General features: G+C 36.2%; 6 protein-coding genes across 6 annotated transcripts; 4 read left to right on the forward strand and 2 right to left on the reverse strand.

Moving 5' to 3' along the window:
• The first annotated feature begins 260 nt into the window (after positions 1–260).
• On the forward strand, positions 261–4,468 carry HYPBUDRAFT_152315 (oxysterol-binding protein related protein). Its single transcript, XM_020220954.1, has one exon. The coding sequence runs from the start codon at positions 460–462 to the stop codon at positions 4,273–4,275; it is 3,816 nt and encodes a 1,271-aa protein (XP_020078212.1). The 5' UTR covers positions 261–459; the 3' UTR covers positions 4,276–4,468.
• Positions 4,469–4,897: 429 nt separating this feature from the next.
• On the forward strand, positions 4,898–6,712 carry HYPBUDRAFT_5192 (short-chain dehydrogenase/reductase; the record flags this gene model as incomplete). The annotated part of the gene is made up of 2 exons (XM_020223487.1): positions 4,898–5,088; positions 5,722–6,712. The coding sequence occupies 2 exons, from the start codon at positions 4,898–4,900 to the stop codon at positions 6,710–6,712; spliced, it is 1,182 nt and encodes a 393-aa protein (XP_020078213.1).
• Positions 6,713–7,547: 835 nt separating this feature from the next.
• On the forward strand, positions 7,548–8,372 carry HYPBUDRAFT_88703 (uncharacterized protein; the record flags this gene model as incomplete). Its single annotated transcript, XM_020223825.2, has 1 exon — positions 7,548–8,372. A coding segment is annotated over one exon (825 nt), but the record flags the coding sequence as incomplete, so codon positions are not given.
• Positions 8,373–8,397: 25 nt separating this feature from the next.
• Positions 8,398–9,576, reverse strand: HYPBUDRAFT_147657 (uncharacterized protein; the record flags this gene model as incomplete). Its single annotated transcript, XM_020220068.1, has 1 exon — positions 8,398–9,576. The coding sequence occupies one exon, from the start codon at positions 9,574–9,576 to the stop codon at positions 8,398–8,400; it is 1,179 nt and encodes a 392-aa protein (XP_020078215.1).
• Positions 9,577–9,925: 349 nt separating this feature from the next.
• On the reverse strand, positions 9,926–11,242 carry ECM42 (glutamate N-acetyltransferase; the record flags this gene model as incomplete). The annotated part of the gene is made up of 1 exon (XM_020218451.1): positions 9,926–11,242. The coding sequence occupies one exon, from the start codon at positions 11,240–11,242 to the stop codon at positions 9,926–9,928; it is 1,317 nt and encodes a 438-aa protein (XP_020078216.1).
• A 432-nt stretch (positions 11,243–11,674) lies between these two features.
• On the forward strand, positions 11,675–12,233 carry HYPBUDRAFT_152318 (mitochondrial 54S ribosomal protein mL61). The gene has a single exon (XM_020220955.1). The coding sequence runs from the start codon at positions 11,711–11,713 to the stop codon at positions 12,164–12,166; it is 456 nt and encodes a 151-aa protein (XP_020078217.1). The 5' UTR covers positions 11,675–11,710; the 3' UTR covers positions 12,167–12,233.
• The last annotated feature ends 114 nt before the right edge of the window (positions 12,234–12,347 follow it).

Below are 12,347 nucleotides of genomic sequence, written 5' to 3' on the forward strand. Positions count from 1 at the left end.
GCCATGACTGTAATTGACCGACGACCGACGATGCCTTTTTTAGTGTTTTTTTGTTTTGTAAGGAGAGTTTTTTTTTTTTTTTTTTTGGTTTGTTAGGAGAACAAAAACGTCATGATTCAAGAGTAGCGCAGCAAATTTAAAAACTCCAGGATGCCTTCACTACTTGTTTCTTTCCGAGTTGATATTTAACATTACAACTTTTCTTTGATACCTTGTTGTCAATTGATTCGAATTGAGAGGTTAGAGAAAGTTCTTGTGTTGACCAACTTGTCGTTTATCTGAATTTTTTTACCGCTTTGTACGAGTGATTGTGCGCTCATAGCTCCTAAGATTGAAGTAACCGCTGTTCAATTTAAGAATTACTCCAATCTCAAAGTAACTTTGAAGTCTTGCTTTCCAGGTTATTGCTGTATATCCGTTGCTACAAATTTGTCAATTGGGAAAGAAGTTTGAGTGATAATGTCTATTCAACTCAATGCGTCTTTGCTAAGACTTAAACTTCTTGATGCTTTAAGAAGTGGCGATAATTGGAAGATTGATTCTTTAATTGAAGACTTATCATCAACTAAAGCCACCACCCAGACCACTGACTTGATCCATTTGAAGGAAACTATCTTACACTATGCAGTTCAAGTTTCTCCGCTTTCAACTCTTCAACATTTGGTTCAGTCATCGGAAAAATATAATCTTGATATAAATTCTCAAGACCCCGACGGTAATACTCCATTACATCTAGCTGCTGCCGCATCTAGATTAGAAGTGGTGAAATACTTATTGTCTTTACCGAATATTAATGATACAATTGTCAATTTGAAAAAAAAACAACCGGTTGAATTATGTAAAGATTTGAATATTGCTCAATTAATGCAATTTGAAAGGGCTAAGTTTGTTGAAAAACTGGCTTGTGACTTACGTCAGTTCTTTAGTAATCGTGATTTTGATCAATTGGAACATTTATTGGTTTCAAACCCAAGAGCTTCTGAATTATTGGATATTAATGGTGCTGACCCTGAATCTGGTAACACGGTTTTACATGAATTCATCATGAAAGATGATATCCAAATGTGTGACTGGATCTTAAAGCATGGTGGGGATCCTTTTAAAAGAGATAAAAAGGGCCGTTTACCAATTGATTTAATCCTGTCTAAAAATGACCCGTTAAGGAAATTATTGAAAACTGCCTCTAAAGATCAAACAATAATGGATCCAGTCATCAATACTAATAATGCAATCAAAACCGGTGGAGCCCCAACCTATAAAGGTTATTTAAGAAAATGGACTAATTTTGCTTCTGGTTATAAATTGAGATATTTTGTTTTGGATCAATATGGTATTTTATCGTATTATTCAAATCAAGATGATACCAATAACGCTTGTAGAGGCTCAATAAATCTTGGTTTTGCTACTTTACATTTAGACTCTTCAGAAAAATTAAAATTTGAAATAATTGGTAAAAATGGTATTAGATGGCACTTAAAAGCAAATCATCCAATCGAAACTAATAGATGGGTTTGGACTTTACAAAATGCAATCACAATTGCTAAAGATAACATAAAAAAGAAAAACTCTTCTCCTCCAGTTGCTTCAAATCGTGTTTCTGATGTCGAATCAACTACAAATGGAAATGAATCGGATGTTGATGGTATTTCAAGAAGTAATACCAGAACAAGTGTTGATGAATCAGTTACCACTACTGAAGGAAAATCAAAACATAGACTATTACATCTTCCTCGTAGAAGTAAACACAAGAAAAGTAATTCTACAGTTTCAGATGTCGATGAAATTAGTGAAACAGGTTCCGGTTCCTTATCTAGATCAAATACCTTCTCGAGAGAGTCAAATGATCATACTAGAACTAACTTGGCTAAATACCCTGGTGACTCTTTACTTCCCCCTAAAGGTGAAGATTTGAGTATTCTGAGTAATGCAGCTACTGAAGATTTTGATTACGATATTGAAGATGAAGATAGCGAAAGCGAATCTTATAATCCTAAATCTTCTCTTGATGACTTATCTGATCCATTGGTTGATCAAGTTTCTACCGTTAAGCGTGCTTTGGATGTTGAAATTACGTCATTACTAGACTTATTTAGTTTAGTTTCCAAATCTGAAGATCAAGGTAATACCGAAGTTTATACTGTGGGTACCAAAACTTTGAAAGGTATTCAAGACTTATACGCTAAATATAACAATTTGGTTTCCACTAGAAATCAAAAATTAATTAGAAAATTAGAAAGACAAGGAGAAGTTAATAAATTATGGGAGCAATCTATACGTCAATTAGAGTCTGAAATCACGGATCGTGAAGATAAATTAGCTGAATATGAAGGTAAAAAGAAACAATTAAGAAAGTACTTATCCGGCGGTGGTGCAAAATCTGGTGCTTCAACACCTTCATCTGTTCCTCCGAACTCTTCAAGCCGCGATAAAATTCCTACTGTTGGAACTTTACCTGAAGACCCTTTGAGATCCGATTTATCTCCTCAAAATACTCAAAATCTCAACATAAATCAAGACGAAGTTCTCCAAAAAATTTTGGAAGATGATTCCGATGATGAATTCTTTGATGCTGGTGACTTTGATGATGATGATGACGATAATGAACCCGAGCAACAATCCTCTGGCTTGAAAGATAAAGCTGCTTCTATTGGTGCTTCTGCCGCTGGTGCTCTTGCTGGTGCCGCTGGTGCTGTCGGTGCTGTCGGTGCTATTGGGGCTAGTGGTGTCGGTTCCAACCGCCCAACTAAGGAAAGCGAAGGCGCTGATGTGGATTCTAAATCAGAATTAGATGATGCCGCTACCGCTGTCAGTACTGATGATGCTGTTCCAACTTCTAAAGAAAATCATTCCACCGAGAAACCAAATGAGTCTGGTGCAAAGACACATGTCCCAGTAGTTAATGTTGAGAACCCAGAGGAAAGGTCTGAAGAAATCAGACAATCCAGATCTGGTATCGATGCTGCTACTGAAGCACAAGAAAGAATGAAGGTTGCCCTTAATGAAGAGGGCAGTTTCCTTGGTTACGAAAATCCACCAAGAACAAAATTGGCAATGGATGAGGATGACAGACCAAAAGTTGGTTTATGGGGTATTTTGAAATCAATGATTGGTAAAGATATGACCAGGATGACATTACCAGTTTCCTTTAATGAGTGTACGTCTTTGTTACAAAGATTGGCGGAAGATATCGAATACAACCATTTATTAGATACTGCAGCTTCTTACGAAGATTCAACATTGCGTACTGTTTATGTGGCTGCATTTGCAGCTTCTGAATATGCATCTACTATCAACAGAATTGCTAAACCTTTCAACCCATTGTTAGGGGAAACTTTTGAATATTGTCGTCCTGATAAAAATTATAGATTGATCACTGAACAGGTCAGCCATCATCCTCCTATTAGTGCTTGTAATGCCCAATCTATCAAATGGGACTATTACGGTGAAAACGCTGTCGACTCTCAATTTAAAGGTAGGTCATTTGATTTCACCCATTTAGGTAAAATGTTTTGTGTTATTAGACCTGATAAAGGAGTTATTGATAAAGACGGTAACAAAGTTGAATCAGAAACTTATAGTTGGAAAAAAGTCAACACCTCAGTTGTTGGTATTATCATGGGTAATCCAACTGTTGATAATTATGGTAAGATGTTGGTTACTAATCATACTACTGGTGATTCTATCATTGTCGACATGAAACAAAGAGGTTGGAAAGCGTCATCTGCTTACCAATTATCGGGACACGTTGTGGACCCTAAAGGGAAGACTCACTGGGCTATTGGAGGCCATTGGAACTCTAAGATTTTTGCTAAAAAGGTGAATGATGATAGTGGTAGACGTGATTCTTTGGTTGATTATAACGAAACTGCCAAATCAAAAGATTCTAGTGATCCTTACAGTGGTCAAAAGTTCTTGGTTTGGGAAGCTGCTCCAAGACCAAAGGTTCCATTTAACTTAACTGCTTTTGCAGTAACATTAAACGGTATTGATAATTCTTTGAAACCTTGGTTGCCACCTTCTGATACTCGTTTAAGACCTGATCAAAGAGCTATGGAAGATGGTAGATACGATGAAGCTGCTGATGAAAAACATAGAGTCGAGCAGAAGCAAAGAGCTGCTAGAAAAGAACGTGAGATCAATCGTGAAACATACAAACCTAATTGGTTCGTCAAGAAAACACACCCAATTACTGGTGACAATTTTTGGGAATACAATGAAAAGTATTGGCCAACTAGAAGAGATCAAAAATTGGAAGGTTGTGCCGATATCTTCTAAGCTCATGCTTCTTTGCTACCAAATGAATTTATAATTTTGTTTCTCTCTTCGTTTGCTTTCAATTTTATGACTGTACTAGTATTTTAAAACCATTTTGATTTCTTTTTCCTTTTCTGTTGGCCAGTCCTGCTATACATTTATATTAGACTTCTGTTTCTTTAAACTGCTTTTTCCTTTGAACATAATGTTCCGCTTTTTAAATTAGTTTTTATTTAATTATTAGACATAATGTAGTTGTAACTTAAGTTTGGCTGTGAAATCGGTATTCTATTCGCAGGCACCAATCAAATTTTGCGGTAAAAAAACAAAAAAAAAAAAAAGAAAAGAAAAAAAAAAGGGATTGCTCTTTGCTCACGAAAATATGAAAATTTTTTTTTTATATATGTATTTACAATTCCTTTTTTGCATTCGACTTGTTTCCCAGCATCCCATTCATAAACTTCTCTAGATTAATCACTAGAAGAATAGTCTTTAGACAAGACTTGTGTTTCAATTTCATTTTCAAGTACGTTGAATGACTATTTGAGTAAAGAGATCATAAAGTCTATACACAAACACATTCAAACCTTATATTCAAACTTATTGATTCATCTATAGAAAAAAAGAAAGACTTGATTCAAAGATGAAGAATTTCGGATCACATTCAGGATTATACCTTTTAGCACCAGTCATGTTGGTCGCTGCTGATTTTGTTGCATCCAAGTGTTCCTCCGGTGGATCGAAAGCTGCTGGAACGATGAGTAGCCAAAAGACTAACTCTGTATTGATGAACCATGTATATGGTAAGAAGATCTATAACACCACTTTGAAGAAGTTCCCTAGAGATTGAGCATGGCTCATCTTAAACATTTGCCTTGGCAATGACTCATATCTTGAACTGGTCGTTGTTTTCATTCTGTTAATTTGGTGGATGACAAGGAAAGCATGACTTTATTAGAATTTACAGTATGAATCCCTTTAATAACTAAACATCGAGGCTTTTGCATTTTCAGTTGATCTGATCCATTTTATTTCTTTCTCAGCATTCATTCATTTTTATTTCTTAATGTTGCATTTTTTTCATTTCACTCCTTTGATATTTCAATACCTGTTTATTTTGGCTTTCCATCCTTCATTGAACATTCGTTGCATATCTTTCTTTTGTTTCTAGCTAACCTTGTTTATTCTGTATATGGTTTTATCCGGTATTTTACTTTTTCTTTGTATATATTGTTTTTTTTAAATACATGATATCCTATATTATCAATACGTATGGCTCCTCAAGTGATTTAAAGTAAAGTCTATCTTAAACTAGCTGGAGGTTCTTAATCTGGGGTTTAATGCTTTTGTGTAAATTTGTTCATACGTACGTTTCTTTTGCGATTTACGGAATAAAACTAAATTTTGCAGTAATTTTACCAAAACCACAAAAAAAGTTAGCTACACCAAGCTTACAAGTTATTTCAGAAGTACCCAACAATTGCTAAACATGACCGGACCAATGTCATTGATGGTTTTATTCTATCATCTTAATAAACAATACATGAATATTTCGCAGCTCATTATTGGGAACTACTTTCAGCCGGATAGAGATATTGTTTTGATTACAGGGGGTGGATCAGGTCTTGGGAAAGAGATTGTATCCAGGTTTGTAGCTAGGAATGCAAAAGTAGTTGTTTTGGATGTGGTAGTTCCTGAAGAATCGGAACAGATTGCTAATGTCCATTATTATCAATGTGACGTTAGTGATCGAGATCAAGTGATAAAGTGCCAAAGACAAATCGTACAAGAGATTGGGAAGGTTACCATTTTGATTAATAATGCAGGAATCACTACAGGAAAATCACTATTACATTTGAGTTATGAAGAAATAGAACGCACTCTAAAAGTCAACTTACTATCGAGTTTCTACACAATCAAAATCTTTCTTCCTGATATGTTGGAACTTCATCGTGGATACATCATAACCATTGCTTCAGTACTAGGGTATATGTCTCCATCAAGGTTGAGTGCATATGGGGCATCCAAATCCGGCTTGATAGCTTTGCATGAGTCCTTAACTTATGAATTGGGGCCTCCATCGATTAACCCTACTGGTGTTAAAACCTTATTAATATGTCCAGGGCAGTTGAAAACCAGAATGTTTCGTGGTGTCCAAACTCCCTCATCCCTCTTGGCTCCAGAATTAGACCCAAGCTATGTGGCTAAAAATGTTTTGAAAGCAGTAGAGTTAGGTCGAAGAGGAGAAATCAAATTACCTTTTTATGGAAATATTTTACCCGTGTTTAGAGCAGTCCCTTGGCCAATAGTGGAGGTGGCTAGATATTATTCGGGCATAGATCAGAGCATGAAGTCTTTCAAAGATACTCTAAGCAAAGTTGTAAGCAAAACAAATTCCAAGACTAACTCAACAAACCATTCCCCATCAGTTACTGATTTCCAACCATGCAACGTATAAGCAATTCATCCGCTAATCTTCAGATCTTGATTAAATGTACTTAAAATTTGCTAAATGATTTATATTGAATACGGAATGTAAAATTGTAAGTCTAGAAAATACGAGTGGGTTACATATGCACAATCTTAATAAGGTTAAAACACCACCACTTACAACAGTACTTACCGAGACATACCTTAAATCTTGGTTTGTTTAAAGTTAAACAGTATACCATGCCCCGATATCTCCAACAACTTTCTTTAAGCAGAGCATTCTGGTTGGAGGTACTAACATGGTTGATCGGAGTAAGTGCTGTCATGTCCAGCTGTCAAACTGCTGCCACCAGTTCCGAAAGGTACAGATTTCGGGTCTAAAAGGAATAGTATAACCCTTAATGCTTCATTTCAACCGGCAAATCGCGGACGGTGCCGACAATAACCGGAAACAAAGTGCATTGCGCGAGACTCCCCGGCGCACTGCAGGTCAACGGTATGAATCAATCGGAGAAATCGATGCAAAATGAAAAAGAGAGCAAGACACTTTGGAAATAGAGTAAAAGCGTCGTCGATGACTCCTTAAGGAGCTTGTAAAATCGAATAGTGTTCGAAAGGTCTTTTATTGCTTTCGTTGCAATTTAAAAGTCCAAATATCCGACAACATAGACTGCATATAGAGTTGAAGTATAAAGTGTTGACTATATCCATTCATCTGAATTGAATTATTGCAATATTGAATTTCTAGAATGTCATCCAATCATGCTCTACCGTACATTTCTGCCTATCCTAATAGACCTATCCATATTCAAGACCACGAGCATGATGGAATACAGTTTAGAGTAACCCAGGTACCATTAATAGATGAAGATGGCCCTATAAGAGGAAAGATTTTATTTCTTCATGGCTGGTCTGAACATAGTTCTTTATATTACAGGATAATGGAATTTTTTACTTCGTTAGGATACGAATGTTGGATTTATGATCAGCGAGGTACAGGTGAAACCTCAAAGGGTAAATATAAGGGAAGATCGGGAAGAAATAAAGATGTTGCCTATAAGGATTTGGATAAGTTGATAGAAATTGCGTTTGATTTTAGTGACTCCTGTCTTCACCATAATAAGGAAAGCTTGACATATTCCCTCGTGGGCCATTCAATGGGTGGTACAATAGCACTTGGCTATGGATTCAAAGGTAAGTATCGCAATAAAATAAACAACATCATCACTTCCGCCCCTCTTATCGACTACCCTCCTAACCTAGAACTTTCATCAATCAAATACGCCATTTTAAGTAAAATTTGTGATTGGTTCCCGTATCAACGATATCAGTTATCAAAATCGAAGGATGCAGTGACTTCTGATCCTCAATGGAAAGAGTATTTGGAGGCAGAAGCCGATGAATGTAATATTTCCACTTTAAGTCAACTCAAATTCATATTAGATCGTGCCCAAGAAATCACGGAATTGCTATCCGCTAGTCAGTTTCCATCATCAATTAATATCTTGATATTTCATTCGAAAGATGACTTCATTTCCAGTCATATAAAATCCAAGAACTTTTTCAACAACTTGAAAGTCTCTAGAAAAGAATATGTAACCATCTCAAAAGCTAAACATGCTCTATTCATGGAGAATGATGAAGTGTTCAAACTAGTATGTCTGCATATAAAAGATTTTATGAAATAAAAATTTATTTGGTTAATTGATCGTGCTAACGATCTAGCTTAATATCATTAATATTTAAATTTTCAATTGTCCAATAAGCTGGTAGACCTGTAGTATTCCCCAAACTTCTTTTCTTTATTATGAGTTCGAACATTTCGATGTTATTAGGTTGCAATTGGATCATATTCAAATTGATATATAACCGCTCTATGGACTCTGCGTTGAAAAAGTCAAGAATAGATTCTTCATCAATTCGGGCAACGAGTAGGTTGCTCTCATCAAGAATTGTAGGAGGTCCGTTACAAGAAGGTGGAACTGAAGTCAAGTAGAATTCCAATGGAATCAAAGTAGGATCTCCTAATTCCCCTGTAGGGAAGTATGTCTTGGAACAAATATGAGTCAAATTATGAGGTGACCACCCAGATATATACGCTCTTACCTTGAAGTTGTATCCTATCGAAATCCGTTCGAGATTTTTATTTGCGTCTTCAATTGATATCAATTGAGTTGAGCTTGCTATATCCAAAGCTGGGATCTGAGAATTATCTGACACTGGCAATGTATTCAAAATGCCAGCTTCAGCGGCAGCTTGCAGTTGTATCTCTATTGAGGCCGGTAGCCTAGGTGAAATTGCCTTTGAGGATTGGGACTCCGAAATGACGTTGATATTCTGATTTGAACCAGGATTAGATTGACTATCATCAATAACCGACTCTTGTATCAGTGGTAACTCTTCTTTTTTAATATGGTATTCTGGTTCTGATTCCCGATTTGAATTTACGCTCTCAGAATCATATTGCAATAAGGTTTTTACCTCTTCATTTTTAAGAAGCAGGGTAACTTTCAGCACCAAGCCTTTTCTTTTAAGCCAACGAGTCAAAATATTTGTATCAGGTATTCTATGGATTTTGAATAAAGGTGATTCGAGACAATTATCCAAAAGATCGGTATTACTCTCAAGCTTCTTTTCATTCGTGAAGATTAAGGAAACTTTGTTAATAGATCCAGTAACAACCGGTTCTGAGAGATTTCTCTTATAACTGAAGTAAGTTTTAGCCGCAATCATACAAAATTTTCTAGCTAAAGGACGAAATGTGCTTCCTGACAGCTCATATTTCAAATCGAGTAGTTTAAGACCAAGAGTATCTTCATATTCTTTGGCCAATTTTTCAAATAAATTCGAGGAAATTTCGAGTTGAATAACATCATTTCTAGATAGTCCCATTTTCTCGACTTCTCTGGCGATAGATCTGTCTGGTCGATCTAATTTAAAGTTCTGGGTGTGGTTACTAGTAAAATCAGTTACTAGCATTTTAATTATTGGAGCACCATTAGCTAAAACTATCCCTATACAAAAAAAGTCATTCTTGGACCCCGGAGGTCCAATATTCAGTGCATTTAGGTCTTTGATCCTCATTAGAGGTGTTTGGAAACAAACTAAACGGGTTATCAACACTGGAGAGCTGAAAATGATATCAAATACAAATCAGAAAAACTAAACGCGTAACGGTTGAAAAAACTCAAATTGTACTATACACACCAAATATACTTTTAGAACAGAATTGGACATTACCTTAAGATCTATAATCACCGTTGATAGTGACGTATTCATGTGTTAAATCACAAGTCCAGAAAGTGGCTTCTTGGCCGCCACCAGTACCTAAATTTACTTCGATTTCTAAATCTTCATGCTGTAAAATTTCAGATGCTCTTTGTTCATCAACGGTTTCTGGTTCTCCCTCAACCAATAAGTTTAACTTTTCAGAACCATCGCTAGGAATGAAGGAAACACTAGTTTTATTGGGGTTGATGGAGTGATCAGAAGCAACGTTTGAATAACCAATTGCACATAAGATACGTCCCCAATTAGCGTCTTTACCATACATGGCAGTCTTAAACAACGATGAATTAGCGATAGACGATGCAATTTTCTTACCGTCATTATAAGATAAGGCATCCTTAACTTTGATAGTAATGAATTTAGTTGCTCCTTCTCCATCGCGGACAACTAACTGGGCCAATTGTTGAGCGAAAGAAGTGATTTCATTTTGTAAAATGACAAATGATTCAGCACTTGATGATGAATTATCAATGACTTCACCACCGGCAGCCCCATTTGCAATTGCTACTATAGTATCATTAGTAGACATATCACCATCAACAGAAATACTATTAAATGAGCGATCAACGGCATACTTGACAATCTGATTCAATGCTGAAGATGTGACAGGAGCATCGGTGACGAAAAATCCTAAAAGGGTAGCCATATTAGGACAAATCATACCAGCACCTTTTGCTAAACCAGCCAAACGATAAGTGACACCATTTATTTCAAACTGTTTGCTCACTAACTTAGGGAAAGTATCAGTCGTACAAATGGCTTCAGCACATTTGATCCAATGATCGTGGGTGTTACCCAAATTGTCCAATGCTAATTTTGGAATACCTCCAAGAATGTTATCAATTGGTAAGTTATTACCAATAACCCCAGTAGACATAACAAGAGAAGAGTTGTGGGGGTTCTTGAGCACAGAGTCCGTTACGGTAACCATATCATTAGCATCCTTAATACCTTGAGAGCCAGTAACGGCATTGGCGTTCCCACTATTAATGATCAATGAGTTTATACCTTCTCCTTTCTTCTCTTTCAAAATCCTGGAAGAGACTTGGACAGGTGCAGCCTTGAATTTGTTCTTGGTGAAAACACCGGCAGCAACAGCTTCGTTACTATGTTCGTTACTCAACATGGCCAAATCCAAAGATTTCCCATCTTTCTTTACTCCACAATGGATTCCACCCACTAGGAACCCTTTTGGGTATGTCCCGGTTTTTGGAACAAATCTTGCTGCTTTATCAGAAAGAAAACGAATAGAGTTTCTTGAAAGAGCCATTGTCAATATCTGAATTGCTGTTCAAGAATAGTCTTTCTGGTCTGTTTTCACAAATGATGCCAATTCTTATCTTTTATACCGTTGAGGAATTTTTCACTTCTATGAAAAAAGTTAGTCATACCGCGCTTACTTAGACGGTTACCCTATTTGGATCAAAAATCATCTAAGTATTGATATTTTGAGCGATTGTGCTCTAATTAATAGACAAAACTCGTAAAATCGAGTATACCAAGGAGACCCAAACTTTCTCTTCACACAAGTAACTCCTTTTCAAGTACATATCCTGATCGTTCAGTGCTTTTTGGAAAACAATTAGGGAAGCATCCATAGTTAAGAGTGGTCGTGGAAAATTGTACAAATCAGAAGAGTGAGGAAGGAAAACATGAAAAGTTTAGTGAAAAAAAAAAAATTAAAGTGAAAAGACCGAATTCATCAAGTTAAGGGTATCTTTTATAAAACGAAGCAAGGATGTCCAGTGTTGCTAGTATGTTCAAGGGTGCTCCCAGCAAGCCTTTATTAAAACAAATATACAGACTCAATCTTATATCGGGTGCCTCAACAAAAGCTTACAAGCTTGACTCCTCCAAATATAAAACCGTCGAATTGATGTTAGCACTGAAATCTGTTTATGGTCCAGCTGCTGGGTTGAAAAAGTTTTGGAGAGAAAACTTGCCAGCATTAAAGTTCCATAATGAAGATGTTAACTTTGTCGTTACTAGAGTAAGACCTAATTCAGATTCACACCAAGATATCTGTGCAATTCCAAATAAGATAATCGTTCATGATGCTTCCGGCAACAAGTCAGAAATAGACTGCAAGGGAAAACATGCATCTAATATTCTTCGCAAACTTGTCCAACTCACTAATGCCGAAAAAGTTGCAGATTCTGAAATACCTCGTCTAGAATTCCCTAATCAACATTAGTTTGAACCATCTTGTAAATAATCCCAACTCCATTTTAATATATATTAGTATACGTTTTAAGATCTGAGCTCTCTTTGTAAGCCAAAATATAGGAAGAGTTAAAGTGAAAGATCGAAATGAAAGATCGAAATGAAAGAGTAAAATGGAATTGCAAAAAGTAAGCAAAAAAAAAAAGCAAAAA

Source organism: Hyphopichia burtonii, assembly GCF_001661395.1.
Source record: "Hyphopichia burtonii NRRL Y-1933 unplaced genomic scaffold HYPBUscaffold_2, whole genome shotgun sequence".
In the NCBI taxonomy this organism is placed as follows: Eukaryota; Fungi; Ascomycota; class Pichiomycetes; order Serinales; family Debaryomycetaceae; genus Hyphopichia; species Hyphopichia burtonii.

Coding starts and splice junctions, on each gene's coding strand:
- HYPBUDRAFT_152315 (XM_020220954.1), top strand. CDS start 460: ATGTCTATTCAACTCAATGCGTCTTTGCTAAGACTTAAACTTCTTGAT.
- HYPBUDRAFT_152318 (XM_020220955.1), top strand. CDS start 11,711: ATGTCCAGTGTTGCTAGTATGTTCAAGGGTGCTCCCAGCAAGCCTTTA.